Source organism: Pleurodeles waltl, chromosome 3_1 (genome assembly GCF_031143425.1).
Source record: "Pleurodeles waltl isolate 20211129_DDA chromosome 3_1, aPleWal1.hap1.20221129, whole genome shotgun sequence".
Lineage (NCBI taxonomy): Eukaryota > Metazoa > Chordata > Amphibia > Caudata > Salamandridae > Pleurodeles > Pleurodeles waltl.
The window spans coordinates 254,801,233-254,822,860 of NC_090440.1; the positions used below are offsets into that span (position 1 = coordinate 254,801,233).

Genomic DNA, 21,628 nt, shown 5'->3' on the forward strand with positions numbered 1-21,628 from the left:
ATTGAGGGCTTCGAATAGGATATCAATCGCCTCTGCCCCTACCCATTTGTAAAATTCTGCAGGTTATCCATCCTCTCCGGGTGATTTGTGGTACGGGAGGTCAGAGATGACTTTATCTATCTCCTGTCTGCTTATTTCCCCTTCTAATAGGCTACGGCCCTCGTTTGTTAGGGAGGGGAGGTCTAGCTTCTTTAAAAAGGTGGTAGCTTGCGCTAGGTTAGTCGTGGTTTCCGGCGTGTAAAGGTGTCTATAAAATTGGGCAAATTCGTTTGCAATGGCCTGCGGGTGGGTCAGTATGTCCCCGGAGGGAGAGCGAATGGCTGGGATGGCTAGGGCAGCAGCTCTTTGACGGAGTTGGGCTGCGAGCAGTCGTCCCGCCTTCTCACCCTGTTCATAGTGTCTCCCTTGGAGTCTCTGTAATGCAAATTCGGCCTGGGTGGTGTATAACTCATTAAGGGCCATTTGTGCTTGCTCTAAACTTCGGCGGCCTGGAAAGGAGGGGTGTGCCGTGTATTGTCTGGTTAGTCGGCGTATGTCGAGTTCCAGAGCCGCTTGTTGCTCTTTTCTGTCTTTGTTTGCTATCGCCGCATCCCGCATGAGCTGTCCCCGTATCGAGGCTTTGGCTGCAGCCCACATCGTTCGACTCGAATCAACTGTACCAAGGTTGTCTTGGGCGAAAGTGGTCGCATGGTCCTGTAGCTGCAACTTACCTTGGGGGGATCGATATCGATGGATCGCTAATCTCCAGAGTTTACGGCCCGGGGATACCAGGCCTAAGCGGATGGCTATAAGGACTGGGGAGTGGTCTGATAGGCCTCTCTCCAGTATATCGTCCTCCACGGTGTGGGCCATAAGATTGTGGGATAGGAGAAAGTAATCGATCCGTGATTGGGTACCGTGCACCGGCGAGAGAAAGGTAAATTCTCTGTCCGTTGGGTGAGTCAGCCTCCAGTGGTCAACCAAACCGTTATCTGCGAGTATATCAGACTGGATGGCCCTGTCTGCGTTGTTACTCATGTCTAGAGGCCCTGTCCTGTCCAGTGCTGCGTCCCTTGCTAGGTTCCAGTCTCCTCCTATAACGTAACGGGATGCCCCTATCTCGGTTAGAAGTCGATTGAGCTGGAGAAAGAAGAGGCGTTTGGGACCTGTTGGTGCATAAACTGATCCCACACACAATGTTGAGTCCCCTATTTTCAGTTTGGTAAATATGTATCGGCCCTCGGGGTCTGTCCACGATTTGACGACCGTGAAAGGGAGGGTTTTGCGTAAGAGGATCGCCACCCCGCTTTTTCTTGGGACATTCTCCGTATCGGGTGAGGGTGGAGTGCAACTAAACAAGACGGTTCCCACCCAGTCACGTCGTAATCTATCAGATTCAAGACAGTCTAGGTGTGTCTCTTGCAATAAGGCAATATCTGCCTGCTTAGAATTAAGGTAGGATAGGACTTTCTTCCGTTTGATAAAGTGGGTAAGGCCGTTTACGTTCCATGATATCACCCTGAGGGGAACCACCGGTGCTCCCATCTGGTTGAGTATCCTTGTTTCCTGTGTCCCCCCACCCGGGGGTATGAGCTCGGGGGAGTGGGGTGGACTCCGTGAACTGAAGAGGATGTCGGGGAGAGGGAAGGTGGGGAATGGTAGGTGGCGGGCGCGTTGGATACGAAGAGGAGTTGAAAAGAGAATAAAGAGAAGACAGTGGGGGGGGAGAAGAAATAAAAAGAAGGTAAAGAGGGGGAGACCGGGATACAAATCCCGAAGTGCACGAACTTTGACCGGCGGGTCTAAAACCTAGGCCGAATGAGCTTCGACGCCCGGCCAGCGGGCCCCGCGCCGGGGGGGGAAGAGGGAGGCGGCGCCCACGGGGCGCCCCAGACCTCCGCGTGGGTGCATCCAATTATGTCGGGGGGGTGTGGAATGTGTTTGTGACCAGAGGATGGGGGGAGGAGGGGAGGGCGCATGTTGGCCGCGTCCCTTTGCGGGGGGGGATGGAGGAAGCGCGAGGAAAGGACAGGGGCAAGTATTGTTGTTACTAAGGTCGCTTCCCCTTGGTTATTCTGAGGAGTTGTGGCATGTATATGCTCTGGGACTTGGCATCTGTGGTCTGTTCTGCTTTGCACCAACGCCCATCATTATGTCACTATTGCGTTTGGTAGTAGATCGGGGTCTAGAGCTCAAAACCCAGTTCAGAATCGTTTTGCCCCAGCCCTGCCAGGGCAAGCCAGTAGTGTGCAAGAGTATTGCGTCAGTTCCCATATTTTTCCAGAGGACGTTATGGGTCCTGATTCTAGATGGGAGAAGTGATAAGGGACATGGAAAGTGTTACCCGGCATGAAAGGGAGGGACATTGAGAAACAAAAGTAAAGGTAATCGGGGGCCAACAAAAACTATCACACAATCCGAACAGTCTGAGCAGTCCGAGGCGGTTAAAGCCTTCTTGGGGGGTGGGGGGCGGTTCTCCGTGGTTCCATGTTTGAGGAGTGTACATTAAAGTAGAGTACTCATCATGTCTCTATGTCTGGGCTTTTTCATCAAAGTTCCAATGTTTCCTGCAACGTTTCTATGGCAGTCTGTGGTTGTAGATATCGAGGGCTTGTAGGAGAACTGTGTCCATGTTGGTTTCAGGTATTAGGCACCTAGGGTTTCAAAGGGGAGCGGGACTTGTCTCTGTCCGGCAGTTGTGTGTGCATCGCCACCGCCTGTAGGACTTGGCCCCTGTCATCAAAACTTTTTGTTAACCTCTCCAGGTCTCTGCCCCTGGTTTGGGGGTCTGTAGTAAGTCTTCCGTCGGTGTCCAGAGCAATTTCCGATTGGCCAATTCCCCTGGTTTGGTTCTGTGTGTCTTGGGGGGGTTGGGTTGTTAATTCCATGGATTGTGTCGGATCATGCAGCCCCTCTAGGAATGACTTCAAATCCTCTGGGTCATAGAAGGTTCGTGACTCTCCGTTCTTAGTTATCCACATCCTGGCTGGCTCGAAGAGGCCGAATTTAACGTCCAGATGGCGAAGGCGAGGGTGGAAGGAGAGAAAGGCTCTTCTTCGATCTGCTGTTTCTTTGGAGAAGTCTGCTGAAAGGCGGATTTCGAGGGGACCGAGCCGGAGTGGGCCTTGCCTTCGGGACAGCTGTAACAATTGGCGGACCTGCCCGTGCCGGAGGAAGCAGGCTATGATTGGACGAGGACGATCTTGTCCGTTTTGTCTCTTGAGACCAAGTCTATGCGCTCTTTGAAATTCCAGAGGGGGGTCAAATGTTACGTCGGCTAAATTGGGAAACGTGTCTCGCAGGTAAGCGAGGATATCTGTACCCTCAATGCCTTCCGGAAATCCGAGGAAGCGGATGTTGTTTCTGCGGCTTCGGTCCTCAAGGTCGGTTAACTTGCTGCGAAGATACAAGAGTTCCTGATCTCTGTCAGTCTGTGAGACCACTTGACTTTCCACGGCCGCTACTCGATGGTCCAGTCCGGAGATTTGTGACTGGAAGCCCGATATTTCCAAGCGCATGGATCTCGTTTCCGCTGTTAATGCTGACATGGCAGTGTCCATACCTTCCAGTTTGCGGCCTACTGCCGATATCTCCTGCAGTATACGATCCATTGATGCTCCTTGAGTATTGTCTGACATGGTGTCGTGTGAGGGGGGTGGAGAGGCTGCGGGAGCAGGATATTTCTGTTGACGCAGGGCTTCAGAGAAGAGTAGTTGGCGAGCGGGTTTACACGGTGCTTTACCCGCCGTCTTGCCTCTGGGCATTGCAGGTTTCTCCCTGCAGGTGGGGATCCCAGGGGGTGCCTGTCCGTGTCTCAATGAGGGCGATCAGCGTGGGCAGAAGAGGAGAGAGGGTGGCAGGTGGGGTTCAGAGTTCAGGGGGGTACCTCTCTAAATGGCCTCCTGGGGGTCTGTCGTTGGTGTATATGTATGAGGGGAAGGATCATGATGTTGGCTCTATAGTGTTCAGCGTCACGCAGGGCTGTTCCGTGGAGAGAGGGGTTGTTTTGGAGCCGAGCCGAGGTCCGATGTTACTCCTGGCCCTCTTTGCTCTTCATGCCTCGTCAGTTCCTGTTAGTGTGGTATTGCGTCTTTTGTCGTTATGTTTGTGTTGATTGTTTTCCTTTCTCTTTTTTTCCTTTTCTCCTCTTTTTTTGTTTTCTTACTCTGTGCCCCCTCTTGTGCTTGCCCCTCTTTTTATTAGGTAGTTTGCTCCTTTACTCTTTGCCTTCTCCTCTTCCTTTCGTCTCCTCTCTCCGCTCGTTGTTATATTCCTCTCTCTCTCTCCCCACTCCCGGCCCCTCTCACACTCATCCACCACCCTCCTCTCTGTACGTCTCTCATCCTCTCTGACTCACCAGCTCGGCTCTCACCTCTCCAACCTCTCCGGGGCATCTGTCATTTCTCAGGGGGTCTTCTCTGGAGCAGGTAAGGCTGGGAGGGTGGGGGTAGCCGTCCGTTGCGCTCCGCTGGTGGTGAGGCCTCTTGTCGCCGATCCCGTCACCCCCGGCAGAAAGGGGGAGGGTGGTCGGCTCCGTTCTCCCCCTTCGGCAGCTATCGATCAGGAGGGAGGGAGGGGTCAGGCGGCGTCCCGGCCTGTTGCCGGCTCCGGGAGCCGCAATTGAGCCGCTGTCAAGGCGCGGGCAGGGACGAAGGACGCGCTCTCTCCCACTTCAGGCTTCAGCGAGGGACGCGTCTCTCCATGTCGGGGTGATTCCACACTCGAGGCCGCGGCGCAGGGGCCTGCCGTAGGCCTCAGGCCTCCTCCCCTCGCTCCGTTCGGCGCCTCCGGGGAGGGCGCTCCCCCCACGTCACGGACGTCGGTCGTTCACTGTCTCCAACTCCTACGTCGGCCCCCGCTGCGTTCGGGGGTCCCGTGGAGCGCCCCCAGCGCCGCCGCCACCGCCGCGTGGCCCGCCACCGTGCGGAGCTCGGCTCTCAGGCGGCCATCATGGATCGCGGCCAGACCACGCCCGGGGCAGCTCTTTTCTTGATGCTAAGGTACCCATGATCACAAGCAGTTTCGCCGGGGATCTCTATTGGCCGGTAGAGCCATCCAATAGCATTTTGAATGGGGAAGCAAAAGGAGGGTTTGGATATGTCTCATAAAGACTTATAGTACGGTAACTTTTAATAATAAGGATGTTTTCCCAAACGAGTTCTTAGTGACATCAAGGAAACAGCGAGTAGAGTTATGAATGGCCTCCCACGTTTCAACTCCCATTGCAAACATCGGCTGTGTAGGAGTAGAGGAACCATGGGGGAGTGGTAATAATATCGTGTGCCCACCACTATTGTTATTAAACCTGATGTCATTTCAGCAACCTTCATCGCCATCTTTCCATTCCTACCGTCCAGCACTCACATTTTAGAAACGGTGTAGGGCATCCAACCATCCCTCTCCCCTCACAGAGACCCCTTCAGCAGTACCCTCTCTATAGCATCTTGTATGCTGTCACACTTCCAAACACACCTTGCCCAAATTGCTAAAAAAATATCTGGCGTCCTGCCACTCATCCATATGTCCCTCTGCATTCTACCAACCCCCTGCCCAAAATGAAAAACACTGGCTTCCTTTCACCCACCCAAGCGATTCTCTCTTCCAAACCCTACCCCCCAGATATATTAAAATGTATAACAGGTCTTCCACAGACCCACCACCTAATTTGTGCTCGCTACTCTCCATTAGACCAAAGAGATAATGCAGCACTGACAGGCTATCTGAGAGCCCTGTCAACACAGCCTGAACTTCCCTGTGATCTCCCAATAATTGGAAACAACGTTTGTTTCATACTGCTTTGTATAACAGCAACGAATAACCAGGCTTCAAATCCAGTTTTCACGCTGCTTGTGTCCAGTGGAAGCTATAGATAACATCATTGTTACGTTAACCAACAGTTTCGATGTCGCCTTCTTGTTTTTGTTTTAAAGTTTAATAAACATTGTGATATTTGTGTTGCATTTCAGGAGAGCATTCCAGAATTTCAGCTATTTCTTCTTGTTTTACTCTGCGATGCTCGGGTTTGGAACCTGTGTACTACGACTGTTAATCAATATATTTCTGAGCAGCTGGTTGTTTGCCAGAATTGACAGACCTCTATACCCCAGAGGATATGAGTCCATCGATATGGGTATGTATATGGAAGCAATTGTTCCATAGAAGATGTATGTATATGGAAGAATTGTTCCCCTTATGTGGTTGGCCATAAAGGAAAGAGCATTACCACGGTCTATTATTGTGGATTTTATGAAGCGGCTCATTCTTCCTTGCAATTACTCCAGGGTTGTTAGTTTGTTATAACCAAGGCCGAACATTGAAACAAAAAGTAAGGTTTTACAGACACGTTGTCCATGAAAACAATAACCTGATCATATGTACACAGTGTTCACTATACGTTGACTTCTAAGCGCTGTAACAATAATATACCCTGTCTCTCATGCAACCCAAAGACAGAAATTTTCTGAAGAAACATTTTCCCAATGGCTAATTTTCATGTCTAGTTTGATGCCATCATAGTGTAACAAACCTATTTATAGATTAAAAATCTCGAATAAAAGAACGGTGATATGGAAATATCTGCCAAACATCGGAGCAAATACCATCTACCCTTGGAGCATACTCACCCCCTGTTGGACTTTTTTCCTTATGCAGTGTCATTCCCAGTCTTTTTGCCTCCTGCTTCCTATTTTTTCTGACCTGTTGCTGTTGGCTCTAGGACTCTGAGCACTTTATCACTGCTGACCAGTGCTAAAGTGCAGGTACTCTCCCATCTAAAGTTGGTATGGTTGGCTTATACCTAATTGTCATATTTAATTTACTGTAAGTCCCTTGTACAGTGGTATCCCTATACCCAGGGCCTGTAAATTAAATACTTCTAGTAGGCCTGCAGCGCTGCTTGCGCCACCCACTGAAGTAGACTTTCAAAACCTGTCTCAGGCCTGCTAGTGCAGGACCTGTGTGCGCAGTTTTCTGCCACAGGGACCTGGCATCTAAATTTACTTGCCAGGCCCAGAACTCCCCTTTTACTACATGTAAGTCACCCCTAAGGTACGCCTTAGATAGCCCTATGTGCAGGGTGCCATGTACGTAGAAGGCAGGACATGTGCCAGGTTGCGTGGCCTGTCCTGGTAGTGACAAACAGCCTAACTTGGTGATTCACTGCTGTGAGTGCTGCCTTCTCATAGGATTGCATTAGAAATGCCCTGCCTTATGTGTAAGGGGTATTGTCTGATTTATGAGGGGTAGCGCAGGCATGTTTGGTATGGTTGTGATGGTGATAATAAATGCTGATGACTGGTGTAGGTGTATTTTTTATTACTATTGCAGAAATGCTACTTATAGAAAGTGCACATTTCTCTGTGCTTATGACTCTGGTGTTTTGCAGCTTGACTCAATCCATGTCTGGGAAGAGTGACAGTTGGGGCTTTGTGCATACTTTTCAGACAGCCTGTACACAGGGAGGGTGGAGGTGTCACAGAGGTGCATCTGCATACTGAATAATCTTCCTGGGCTGAGACAAGTGAGAGGCGGGGCACACCTACATTTGTAAAGGCTGTGCCCTGGCCTTACACAATGGGGTCGCTTACCCCCCACTGATGTTTGGAGTCTGTGCTGGAGGAGAGAGGGAGCACTCCCAGATCCAGTTGTAACTGGTTGGAACCTCCTCTCCCTATCATTGTAAAAACCTGTAAGGACTGAGTATAAGTACAGGGGAATTTTCCCCACAATTTGGAGACTCTTGAAATCATCTTGGGACTGGACACAGAGGACTGGAAGGACTTACCAGGAACCGACAGCTGCTGTGGTGACTTGTGACCTGCTTGGTCACTGTAAAGGACTTGCCACCTTCTTGCATCCTCTGTGCTGGCCTGTTGCTGGGCCCCTCCCCTTGTGGGCCATTTTCCCTGACTCTTGTCCCCCAGGGGCAGTGTGCTGTGGCCCCTGACCTCTGCAACAATCTTAAGGCACGAAGAGTGCCTCAACATGTGTTGGTGATGAGCGCTGTGGAAAGTGCTGCTTCTGTAATATTGTGAGCGCTTGAAAAGCGCTCTCTCCAACTGTGGTAAGGAATCACCGCTGCGACCCGGACCTACGATGTTGCCCTAGGCACTGTGTAAAAGCGTGTCACTGTGCCCGTGTTCACCGTCGCAGCCCGGGGAGGCTGTGTGACCAAAGGGCGAGTGAAGTATGCTTCACAATGCCCCCGGGGCACAAAGGAAATCCTGTTGCTGAAGATTGGAGAAAGCATGCTCTTATTGGTGTCCCCAGGGCTAGGTTCGCTCCGTGGCGTGACCCCAGGGCACCAGACAACCCTGATTCAGGCCTGGATGATGCTGAAGGCAGGAAGGAGAGGAGGGCACCTCTCCTTACCCTGCCGAGCCCAGGAGTGCTCTTTGTCGGACCGCAGGTGGGGCGGCAGCCTTGCTGGAGGCTCGCTGCGCCGCAGGCCCCTGGTTGGTCCCTTGTGGGCCAGTGCCAGCTCTGTGGTTCCCCCCTGCCTTGGAGGGGCAGTGCAGTCCTGGGGGACCCCTAGAGATTGCAGGCCCCGGGAGGGGCCCGTCACCAATCGGAGGGGGTGCGTGGCACCCCTCCCCCCTAATTATTTGGAGGACTTTGGCTGCCCTCATGAGGGCCGTGTGAGGCCCGGGGGGTCCCCAGTGATTGCGGGCCCCTGGAGGGGCTTGTCAGTAGCACAGAGGATGTGCATGCCACCCCCTCTGCCTCAAAGGTTATCAGAGGTCCCCGTTTGCGCAGAGGAGCACCGGGGGCCCCATGTTTTCGTTCTCCAGGCACTGGAGATGCCTTCATCATCAGACCAGGTACTTTTAAAGGGACAATATATATCAGAGGTTCTTTCTAGAGACTTTGTTGATGCATATATTGCCTACCTGTTTATGATGCCTTCATAAATGTATGCAAACGTTCCTATTATGGGCATGCCATGCTAATATGTTTTTCTGACTTGCCATATGTTTTATAATGTTCCTACTATGGGTGTTTATGATACTCTTATGACAAGTGCTTTGGTGTAATAACATGTTTCCTGACTACTGCATATGCTGCAGAATACTGAGTAACCTAAGTGTTATATGTGACTACTGCTAGTTTGCAAAGTAACTAAAGTGTAACGTTCCGACAACTGCTAAGGTAGCAGGATATTACTGATATGTGATGTTTGGTTTAATAATTGCGTTGTGTACAATACAGTATATTTTCATATAACTTGGTGTTATGTTTCCTTTGTGGTGGTGATGGTGTGTCACATGTGTTGTGTGTGTTGTGCAAATGCTTTATACATTGCCTCCAGGTTAGGCCTGACTGCTCGTGCCAAGCTACCAAGGGGGTGAGCAGGGGTTATCTTGGATGTGTAACTCCCTTGCCCTGACTAGAGTGGGTGGGTTCTGTCTGGCTTAGGTGCATACCCTGGCCAACCAGAGACCCCATTTCTAACTCCCCCAGTGGAATGTGGAGGATGGCAGACATTGATGTCAGAAACCTCTCCAGCTCTTCCATGCCACCTCCAGTGTGTGGATGTAGCTTCACCTGGAATTATGTTAAACACCAAATCTAGAGAGGCTAATCCGCCATCATGACTGGTGGAGTTAACTTCATGAAAGCATAACAGGCAGAAACTGACTGACTTTCATGAAATGGTAAGTATAGTATAATTACATGCTAGGAAAATCCCATCAGCTTCTTAGTGAGACCAGATATTTGGCCACTGACAGAGAACCCAAACCTCGGGGGTAAAATCTAGTGCTTACATTTTGTATTTCAAATTACACCATTCAACACAGGCATTGATGGATTTTCTGCTCACGGTTTCCAGTTTAAGAATATTTTCCATTGGCAGAGTGAGGAACTTTGTTTTGCATTCCTCTGTTGTCTTGGCAGATATTTGAATGCAGCATATTTTCCACCACCTCCTTGTAGGAAGAGGGAAATTAGCTACAAAAGCAAAAACAGGAAAATCTTTATCCTAGGCTCTAAATCAGTCTGTGAATCTCATTTTGTTACCGTCAGTACATGATTAACTTGTAAAACACAATATATGCCTAAGGCATCTAAAAATCAGGTCATAAGCAAATGCAGTCAAAACTCTTAACTTTACTGGTGGGACTAAAGGGCCCTGAGAAAGTACCCATTGGCGGTAATCTGACTAAGAGTATGCAGCAGATGATTTTAACACTGCAGACTCAGGACCGAAAAGGACCTGTCCTCAAGACAAGTTGACCTGAACCGCAATAGAGAGATTTGCTCCTGACTGCGGCTGACAGAAGAGTACATAATAGTTCTGTCTCCTCAGAATTCAAATAGGTCCCTGTTCAAAGACGGTCCAGTGGGAAAGGTAGAGGACCTTGAACTGAATCCAGTAGGCACCAGAAGTTAATGGAGCCTGTGCTGAGTCTCAGACACCTGAGAAGATTTTCAGAGGTTGATAATTTAGCTTGACCGCCATGATCTAAACAGCCTTTAGATCACCCTGGAAGTAAACACAAGTGAAAAGCATTGTCATAATCCTGTCTCTCAGAACCTGAACTGGAAAATGTTGACACATAAAAGGAAGAATATTACCTAAAATGCTCATATATGAAAAGGTGGTGGTGGCCACAGAGTTCACCTGTTTGCTAAAATGCAAGTCTATGTTAATACAGGACCTATAAAGTTTCTAAACTGGAACACAGGGGTGGGAAGAGATCCCATCTGAGTTAGCCAAACCTCCGAGATCCACAATTGTCTTGGACAAGGATCAACACATCCAACCTGTTGGCATTCAGCTTCAGCATGTTTACACCTCATTGGGCTTGACACCGTATATCCACATCATACCTCGCATATATTTAACAGCACTTGTCTCCCTCCCATGTCCTTCATGGAGTGTTAATTTGAACTGTGTATCTTAGGGCATACAAGACCACTTCATCTGCCTGTGACCCACCTCAAAGACAGACTTCAGACCCTGCACATGAACCCCATGGACATAGTGCTTCAAAAATATGACCACTATATGCTGCCCATAAGAAACAAACTTCCTCTACAACGTCTCAGAGTTCATTGCCTTGCCAAGGGAGTCTCCCCATAATTGTATCACTACTAAATCAATTCAAAGATTGCAGCTTGGAAACTTCCACTTACTATTCTTAAAGGACTTGTATGAAATCCACTGCTCTGCAACTCTCCAAAGAGGGACACTACTATGAAGGAAAGAGATCTGGTGATGAGTATGGTTTGACATCTGCACTTTGGAGGAAGGTTCTAAGTGGATGAGTTGTATATCTGTTCTTTCAACTGGAGGACAATGGCCTGTCCTAGAGATCCTACATGAACTCTGAGACCATAAACTACAGATTTGGTCAAGATTCCAAAGACCCTTACTCTGGGCACTTGATTGTTACTGTTAGACTTGGCATCATTGACATGGTCTCCCCTAACTTTTTGCCTCTACTTCCCAGGTTGTTTCTGTGTGCTGGACTCTATTTTTGCTGTTATGTTTGCTCTGGACACTTTACCACTGCTGAACAGTGCTAAAGTGTAAGTGTTCCCTGTATAAAGTATATGTGTACGTTGGCTTATCCATGATTTGCATATTTGATTTACTAGTAAGTCCTTAGTGCACTAGAGGTGCCCAGGGCCTGTAAATCAAACGCTACTAGTGGGCCTGCAGCACTGGTTGTACCACTTACATTAGTAGCCCTGTAACCATAGCTCAGACCTGCCACTGAAGTATCTGTGAGTGCAGTTTTAAACTGCACATTCGACTTGGCAAGTGTGCCCACTTGCCAGACCTAAACCTTCCCTTTTTATACATGTAAGACAACCCTAAGGTAGGCCCTAGGTAGCCCCATGGGCAGGGTGCAGTGTATGTTAAGGGTGGGGCATGTACTTAAGTGTTTTATTTGTTTTTCACTGTTGCAAGGCCTATCTCTCTCACAAGTCAACATGGGAGCTGCTTTTAAATATTATTAAAGCAAAGATTCCCTTTGGGAGCAGATAGACATGTGGAGTTTGGGGTCTCTGAAGTCACAGTTTAAAAATACATCTTTTAGTGAAGGTGGTTTTGAGGTTGTGTGTTTGCAAATGCCACTTTTAGAAAGTAGGCATTTTCTTGCTTAAACCATTCTGTGACTCTGCATGTTTGTGGATTCCCTGTCTGTGTCAGTGTGACAGTTAGGCTGTTTGCTCCTCTCCTCTAGACAGTTACACAAAGGGAGTTGGGGTGTAGCCTGCATATCCTGATGGGCCATCTGAGCTTAGGGGAGGGGAGGAGTGGTCACTTACACCTGAATGGGCTGTGTCTGCCCTCAGACAATGCAGTCTCCAACCCCCTGGTGTGTGCCTGGGGCCCGCCTGGGCAAGGGAGGATCTTGAAAACTACAGAGACTTCTCTTTGAAGTAGGCCTATTTCAAAGACAGAAAGGGGTATAAGAAGAGTGCCCAAAACCCCTGAAAATCAGATTACTTCTGAAACCAAGAGGAATGTCTACCAAGGAGAAGAGCTGGAGAAGCTAGAGGAGGAGTACTGCCCCTTTGCCTGTGACTCTGCTTTGCTGGGTTGGCCTGCAGTAGCTTCTTCTACCTTCTTCTAGAGGACAGAGACTAACTTTTTTGTGACTTCCCACTGGTGAAGAATATCCAAGGGCTTGAACTGAGCTTGCCTCCTGTTGTTGAAGTCTCAGGGACAACAAAGACTTCTCTCTGCCAGCATTTGGGCTTTCAGCTGAGAGTCCTGCTGCCAAGTGGTGCCCTAATCTGTCTTTGGGCCCTTGAAAGGTGCAGCTGGTAGAAACAACAGAAATCCACGCAAAGATCGATGTGGGGGGAAACGTTTGACGCACCACCCGCCTCACGGCTGATAAACGATGCACCTTTGGCCTCACGGCTAAAATCCTGCATCGCGGCTGGGAGATCGATGCAAAGCATCTAGAGAAACAACACGCAACACCCACAGCAGCTGCTGTTAACGATGCAGGCCCCACGCAGCGCGGTTTCTTGACTCTGCAACGCAACATCGCTGGGTGCGGAAAATCAACACAAAGCCTGCCCGGACAGAGGTGCCCGTGCAGATCAACTCATTGCTCTCTTGCGGGAGAGAAGAAATGACGCATGCTGTCCCGACTGGGGGAGAAACGGCGCATGTTCTCACTTGTGGGTGAGAAATCAACGCCTTGCTGGCCTTTTTCAACGGACACTTGCCAATGCGGCTTTATTTTGATGCTACCAAGGTACTTTTGTGAAATAACAAAGTTCTCACTGTTTTCTAAGGATTAAGGCCCTCATTATGACATTGGCAGTAAATCCCACTTACCCACATGCTCACTGCCCCCAACTTACTGCTGCGGTACCATATTATGACACACATACACCAATCCGTCAGTATTGAGCCACATACACAAATCTGCCACACCAAAGGTCAGTGATAAACTGGCGGTATCAAAACCCCACACCATTATGCCAACAGAACTAAGCCCATCACATTATGACCCACGAATCACCATGGTGGATATTCAACGGCGGTAAACCATTGGCGGTACATACCGCTGCGCTCAAAATGAACACACACAAACAAAACAACACCACGTTGAACAATTCAAACAACACACACCTGACACCCATACACACACCACACCCACACACCACTATAAAACACCCACCCACATTACCCACAACCCTTTACCATTACAAACCATTGTCACCAGATAGACATCAAGACCACAGACACAACAAGAGCCACACACTATACCCACCTATACATCACTCACGCACCCCACATCACACACCCTAACACTTTACCCAACACACCCTCACGTACACACCTCACACTACACTCATTGCACCACAAAGACAGCCCCGCTTCACAGAGGAGGAGATAAGGGTCATGGTGGAGGAAATCATCAGGGTAGAGCCACAGCAACTTGGAGCAGAAGTTATCGATAGCTAGGAAGATGGAGCTGTGGTGGAAAATCGTGGACAGGGTCAACGCCGTGGGACAGCACCCAAGAACTAGGGATGACATCAGGAAGAGGTGGAATGACCTACGGGGAAGGTACGTTCCATTGCAGCAGGACACCAACTCGCCGTACAGAGGACTGGCAGTGGACCCCCACTTCCTCCCCCACAACTAACAGCATGGGAGGAGCAAGTCTTGGCAATCCTGCATCTTGATGGCCTGGCCAGAGTAGGAAGAGGACTGGACTCTGGTAAGTCAACTCTCTACTACTACTACCCCCCCTACCTGCATGCCATCACATACCTCCACCCTCAACTTCACTCCCATCACTCCACCACTTCCCACACACCCCACCATCACATCTCACCCATCCCAATGCCAAGCCCTGCATGCTCTACCAATGCATGGACACCACTCACAGCCCTGCATGGACACTTATCACTAAAGCATGCACACCATAGAGAACTAACAATCCCACCATACACCAACATACACAAGTGAAAGCTGCCACGGTAAATCCAACCAAAAAGGGCAAGCCACGGATGCACAATATGTCAGACACAGAAACCATAACACATCATTTACATCTCCACAGGTATCCCAGCCAATGTCACCGTAGAGGAGGTGCCAACAACATCCAGTCCCCCAACTGAAGAGGCCTACAGTGATGACAGCAGCTCTGGTCTTAGAATCTGGATGACCAACTGGCCCATCAGGGACCTCTGGACAGCCAGTTACCCAGGCCCAGTCACACACCACCACAGAGCCTCCCCCATCAGCAAACACCACCACAGCACCCACCCAGCGTACCCATACCTCTGTCCCCAGGACACGTCAATCAGCAGTGTGTTCACCTCAACAGGGACCCCAGGCCACACCTCCTACCCAAGACAATCAGAACACTGGGTTCAGTGGCAGTGGGCACACAGGTCAGGGGACAGAGTCACAGGCCAACAGGGACACTGGGAGGACTGCTGTGGGCCAGGGGGAGGACAGGCCAAGGGAATCGACTATCCAGGAGGCACTTGCAGAGATCCTGGGAGCATATCAACATTCCCAGGACACAATGGGCCAGATCCTGGACAACGTGCAGGACAACAGGTGGCTGAAGGAGGGAGAGTACCAGGGGATCAGGGAGGACTTGCAGGCCATCAACAACACCCTGATCTCCATAGCAGGGGTGCTGGCAGACATGCCCAATATAATGAGGGAGGCTGTCACACAACAGTGGGCCCCTGCCACTAGACAAACATCTGAACAGCCTTCCACCTCTGCTGCCGCTAGTGGGCAGGAGGCCCCGCCACAGGACTCACAGGCCACCAGCACCTCTCCCCCTGCAGAAGGAGAACCACCCCGCAAATGTTCCCTGCGATCCAGACAGAAGCCAGAGACACTTGTCAAGACCCCCACCAAGAAATGAGACTCTCCTGATTGTCACCCTTGTGTCCCACTCAGTCACCCTGTCCACCTTGAACTGCCATTGCTCCCCTTCCTATGTCCCCTTGGAGAATACACCTGTGCTACAAATAGACTTGAATAATACTCTAGACTTTCCTCCATCATCACCCCATCCCATTGCACTTACCCCTCTATATTTTTGTACTTCAATAAACACCCTTGGGAAAAAAAGAAGTCTGGAGTAAGTCATATTTTCAATTATGTATTCATTGAAACAGGTACAAACATTGCAATTCAACTGTACAGAAAATGAGCTTAGATTAATGACCTGTAGCTGGCTGCAGTGATCACACCAGGAGTGTATGTCAGGTCACCAACATCTGCAAAATAAATTGCCAGAGGGTACAGTAAGTGGGTATAGAAGTGGGAAATAACAGCATGCCCGTGCCACAGAAATTCAAACAAATGTAAATAAAATGTGGAGTAACACCGTCTTACCTGTGTGTCGTTGGAAGTATTGTCTGATCACTGATGTTCTGTTGTCCTCATCCTCTGCCTCCTCAATTTCCACAGGGTCCACTGCTGGCGTACGGGCATCTCCAGCCTCCTCCTCCTGAAGAAAATGCACATGGCGTCTCAGGGCAAGGATGTGCAACATGAAGCATGCCACTACTATCTGGCAGACCTTCTTGGGTGATTAGCACAGGGATCCACCTGATAGATGAAGGCACCCAAACCTGGCCTTCAGCAGGCCAAAAGTCATTTCTATTATCTTTCTGGTTCACCCAGGGGCCTCATTATAACGTTCTTCTGCCCTTGTCCTGGCATTCCTCACAGGGGTCAGCAGCCATGATAGGTTGGGGTAACTAAAGTCACCTGCAAATTTTGAGGGACATCATTTAGCCACACACTATCCCACATGGCCCACACCATACCCATACACCAACATCTACTGGATGGGAACCAGGGCTCACCTATTAGCCACACCCTGTGCCTCTGTAGTTGGGCCATCACATCTGGGATGCTGCTATTCCTCAGGACAAAAGCACCATGTACCGACCTAGGATACTTAGCATTGGCGTGGGAGATGTACTAGTCCGTCAAGCACACCATCTGTACATTCATAGAGTGGAAGCTCTTACGATTTCTGAACACCTGTTCATTCTGACAGGGGAGCACAAATGCAAGATGTATTCCATCAATCACCCCAATTATGTTGGGGATATGTCCCATTGCATAGAAGTTGGCCCTCACTGTGGCCAAATCTTCAACCTGGGGAAATACAAAGTAGATGCACATGTGTTTAATCAGGGCAGACAACAATCTTGTTAGTACTATTGAGAACATTGGCTGTGACAATCCTGCTGACAAGCCCACTGTCACTTGGAAAGAACCAGTTGCTAGGAAATGGAGCACTGATAGTACTTGCAAAAGAGGGGGTATCCCAGTGGGGTGACGGATAGCAGACATCAGGTCAGGCTCCAATTGGCCACACAGCTCTGTGATTGTGGCCCTGTCAAGTTCATAGGTGAGGATAATGTACCCATCCTCCATTGTTGCCAAGTCAACCAGGGGTCTGTACACAGGGGTATGTCTGCATCTCCTATTCATCTGCAGCCGTAGCAATCTAAGGGGCAAAAGAGTGAGGAGCCGGTCACAAACTGAACAATGGAGATACAAAAGAACTTTGCATGCTGTTAACTTGTAATGGGTAAGTGTGATTTGTGCAGTATGTCCTAATTTCACCAGTGACGCAGCAAGTTTTCCAGGGCCTGCCCCCCTCCCCCCGAAATGGCGTCCGCCTGTCCTGTGTGTAGGGACAGGTGAAAGTGAGGTAATTCTGCTAACGTTGTGCGCCGTTGCAGGAGGTGGTTGGGAAACGCTGTGCAACTCCCCATTAGTTAACATTGGGCCCTATGGGTTACAGAGGCAAATGGTGATGTACGCTGACGGTATGCACCACTTCGGAAGAGACTGCCATTTTCTATCTCATCCCTCACTCGCTACCTGATCTTCAACAGGAGAGGACCTACACCGCATGTGCTGCTGTGACCTGTGTCTGGAACCTACCATGGCCCGTGTGACTGGGGAAAGGGCCCCAACCTTCACTTTGGAGGAGTTGGAGAGACTGGTGGATGGGGTCCTACCCCAGTACGGACTGCTGTATGGGCCTCCAGGTGAGTACACTGTGGGCACACTGCATGTAGCATGAATGCATGGAGTGGTGTGTGTGAAGGTCTAGTGTAAGGGGGTGGGTGGATGTCCTCTGGGTGGCATATTGGTTGTGTGAAGGGCCATGTGTGTTTAAATTTTGATGTGAAGGGGTATGGTGGGTCATAAGTGTAACATGCAGGAATGTTTGTGTAATTCCATTTTCCTGTGTGTATTGCCACTGCAGGCCAGCGCCCATCAAAAGAAGGGTATATGGCGTGCCATCAACAAGGAGGTGTGGACCCTGGGGGCCTACGGCAGGCGGAGCACCCACTGTCGGAAACAGTGAGAGGACCTGAGATGCTGGGCACGGAAGACGGAGGGGGCCCAGCTGGGGATGGCCTCCCAACGAGGAAGGGGTGGCCGTCAAACCCTGACCCCCCCTGATGGCCCAGCATACTGGCAGTGGCCTATCCTGAGCTGGATGTGTGCTTGAGGGCATCACAGCAGCCACAAGGGGGTGAGTACAGTGCCCATCATTACAACTTACTCATGGTAGGTTGGTATCCGGGTTGGGAATTTGTGTCAGTGGGTTCCCCTAGACCAGGCCCGACAATGCAGTGCAAGTCCCCTGGTGGCTAGGGTTCAGAAGGGAAAATCTTGCAACCTAGCTCGTAGGCATCCACTACAGGTCAGGGCTGTGTGGGTCCCAGGTGGGCTGAATTTGGCAGTGTGTGCCCCTCCCCATGCCTTGGCTGCTAACTTTTTTTCTGGTAGTGCTATGGCATATTGAGTAGGGCTGTTCCCTGTGTGTAAGGGTGCTGTGTGCGCCAACAGTGGTGTTGGTGCAGACATTGACCAAGAGTCTCTTTCCCCCCTTTTTATTTGTCACCCCGTCCTTGTGTGCATTAGCATCATCTGACAGAGGAGCAGAGGCACCGGCGACGGAGAGAGCTGCATCCCACAGGACCCAGGCAGAGTCCACCGACGGTGAGGGCACCAGTGGGATGGAGGGCGAGGGGAGCACCATGGCTGAGACTGGAGGGGACAGTTCTGACACAGATACCTCCTCCGATGGAAGCTCGTGGTGGCAGACACCCCTGTGACTACCCCAGCTACAGGTACAGCCACCACCCCCGTACCAGCACCGCCCTCCCTGCAGCCCCTCATCAAGTTGCCCGTGCCCACTCACCCTTCACCCCAGGCACTTCAGCCCCTGCCCCAGTGAGCCCTGCTGCCCTGAGTGAGGGGGCTATTGACCTCTTAAGATCCATCTCTGTAGGGCAGTCAACCATTGTGAATGCCATACAGGGGCGGGCAGCGCACATGCAACAGAATAATGCATTCCTGGAGGGCATTCACACTGGCTTGGTGGCCCAACAGAGAGGTTGATCCAGGCTCTGGCCTCCTCTCTGATGGCAGGCATTGTCCCTGTTTCCACCCTCCCCCCTCCAACTTCCTCTTCTCAGGCCCAGTCTCCTCAACCCCAACCCATTCCAAGCACACAGGCAGACGAGCCTGCACACAAGACAACACACAAGAGCGGTACAGGCAAACACAAGCACCACACTTCATCCCACTGGCACTCATACAAACACGATCCAGATGCAGACACACCAACATCCACTATTTCCACGGTCTCCCCCTGCACTAGCAGGCAGGAAGACAAAGGAGCCTGCAGCGGCTGCTAAGAAGGGAAACAAGCCTGCCCCAACTGCCAGGAAGACAAAGGAGCCTGCAGCAGCTGCTAAGAAGGGAAAGGAGCCTTCCCCAGCTTCAAGGAAGACAAAGGAGCCTGCAGCAACTGCTAAGAAGGGAAAGGAGTCTGCCCCAGCTGCCAGGGAGAGCAAGGTCCTGGGGCAGGAACAGTGACAGAGCCCTCACCACCAACCATGGTTGTGCAGCCGTCCGAGGTTGCAGGGGATGGTCAGGACCCTCCCCCCACCAGCAGCACCACCACCTCCAGTGAGCAGCATCCGAGGTTACAGGGGATGGGCAGGAGCCTCCCCCCCACAGCAGCACCACCACCTCCACTGAGCAGCTGCCTGAGGTTGCACAGGAGGTGCAGGGGATGGGCAGGAGCCTCCCCCCCCCACCAGAAGCACCACCACCTCCAGTGAGCAGCATCCAAGGTTGCAGGGGATGGGCAGGAGCCTCCCCCCACAGCAGCACCACCACCTCCACTGAGAAGCTGCCTGAGGTTGCAGGGGAGGTTGCAGGGCTGGGGCAGGAGCCTCCCCCCCAGCAGCACCACCACCTCCAGTGAGCAGCCCCCTGAGGTTGCAGGTGATGGACAGGAGCCTCCCCCCCCAGCAGCACCACCACCTCAAGTGAGCAGCCGTCCAAGGTTGCAGTGGATGGGCAGGATCCTCCCTCTACCAGCAGCACCACCACCTCCAATGAGCAGCCATCACTGCTGGCAGACGTTATGTAATCCTGCCTCCATGGGCTGCTGCACGGCCTGTCCCCTGCAAATCTAGTGAGTATGACACCCACCTGAGAGACTGTAACCTTGCACTCCCCAGGATCAAGAGCACAGGGCACAATGACCCCTCAAGAACCAGTGGATAAGACACCCACATACCCAAGACTCCCCCGGATCATGAGCACAGGGCACAACGCCCCCCTCCAGAACCAGTGGGTAAGACACCCCCATACCCAAGACTCCCCAGGATCAAGAGCACAGGGCACGTGGCCCCCTCCAGAACCAGTGGGTAAGACACCTGCATACCCAAGACTCCCCAGGATCAAGAGCACTGGGCAGGAGGCCCCCTCCAGAACCAGTGGGTAAGACACCCACATACCCAAGACTCCCCAGGATCAAGAGTACAGGGCACGAGGCCCCGTCCAAAACCAGTGGGCAAGTCGCCCACTTGAGAAACTGTGGCCTTGCACTCCCCAGGACCAAGCACAGGGCATGTTGCCCCCTCCAGGGCAAGTGGGCAAGTCACTCACTCGTGAGACTGTGGCTTTGCACCCCCCAGGACCAAGCACAGGGCATGTTGCCCCCTCCAGAACCAGTGGTCTGTTCCATCTCCCAGCTGAGGTGCCCCCCGTCCCCCTAAGGTGCCTGCCGATTTAACAACTGATGACCCTGCAGTGTTCTCTCCGTGTTGATGCCATGTGGCCTACGAACATTGTGGACTGGGCTGTGTCCCTTTTTCTGTATATGTATATATCTATTATCTTGCCTAACTTATTTTTCTTGATGTGTTTCTCTCATTACATTCACTTTTTCGCAATTGTTTGGTACTTGCATTATTCATCCGAGTTACGGGGTCAAAATGTATTAGTAATGCAGCTGCTTGTGTGTATGGTCTTGGGGGGGTATTGTGCATGTGTGTGTCACTGTCATTCCCCCCCCTTCCTTGTGTGCAAGGCGGTTGTACTAACCGTTGTCGTCTTCGCCGGCATTGGTGTTCGTGGTGGAGCAGCATGTAGAAGATCATGGGGACGAAATGCAGTTCGGGTTCCATGGTGGCGTGGTTGTTCCCTATGTCTCCGATACTGAGTCCTTTCACTTCTGTGCAGTGTTTCCGACAGGCTTTTGATGTCGTTGGTACTGCCCCGGAAAAGGTGGCGGATTGCAATGTCTTAATATGGTGGGTGGAACATTGACTTCTGCCTCACGGTAGGTGGCTCCCGTCGTGGTGGCTGTTGTTTCTGCCCTGGCGGTCGGTGTGGTACATTAGCTGTCTATCGGAGATCTTTCTGCCATGTTTATAATTTGGCGGTGGTTACCGCCAGCCTGTTGGCGGTATTACTGCCACTTTAACACCAACCACCAGGGCTGTAATGAGGACCTAAGACTCTTATTCGTTTTAAAATTCATAACTTGACTTGTGTATGTTGGATTTGTATTGTTTTGGTCTTGTTTTGTTTAGATAAATATCTATTTTCTAAACATGTGTTGCGTCATTCTGTAGTGTTTTCATTGAGTTACTGTGTGTTTTGGTACAAATACTTTACACATTGCTTCTGAAGTTAAGCCTGCCTGCTTGTGCCAAGCTAACAAGGGGGTAAGCGGGGGTTTACTGAGGGTGATTCTCCTTTACCTTGACTAGAGTGAGGGTCCTTGCTTGGACAGGGGGTAACCTGACTGCCAGCCAAATAGCCCAATTCTAACAGGTACGATCATACACTTAGTTGAGG

At 50.9% G+C, this 21,628-nt stretch overlaps 1 protein-coding gene across 2 annotated transcripts in view; it reads left to right on the forward strand.

Annotated features, from left to right (window-relative positions):
• LOC138284003 (stimulated by retinoic acid gene 6 protein-like) overlaps nucleotides 1–21,628 on the forward strand; it is a 489,916-nt gene that overhangs the window by 438,966 nt on the left and 29,322 nt on the right. For both annotated transcript variants that reach the window (XM_069222338.1, XM_069222339.1), the window contains exon 16: nucleotides 5,946–6,109. In XM_069222338.1, coding sequence (XP_069078439.1) covers nucleotides 5,946–6,109 — 164 coding nt within the window. The remainder of the gene's footprint in view (nucleotides 1–5,945; nucleotides 6,110–21,628) is intronic.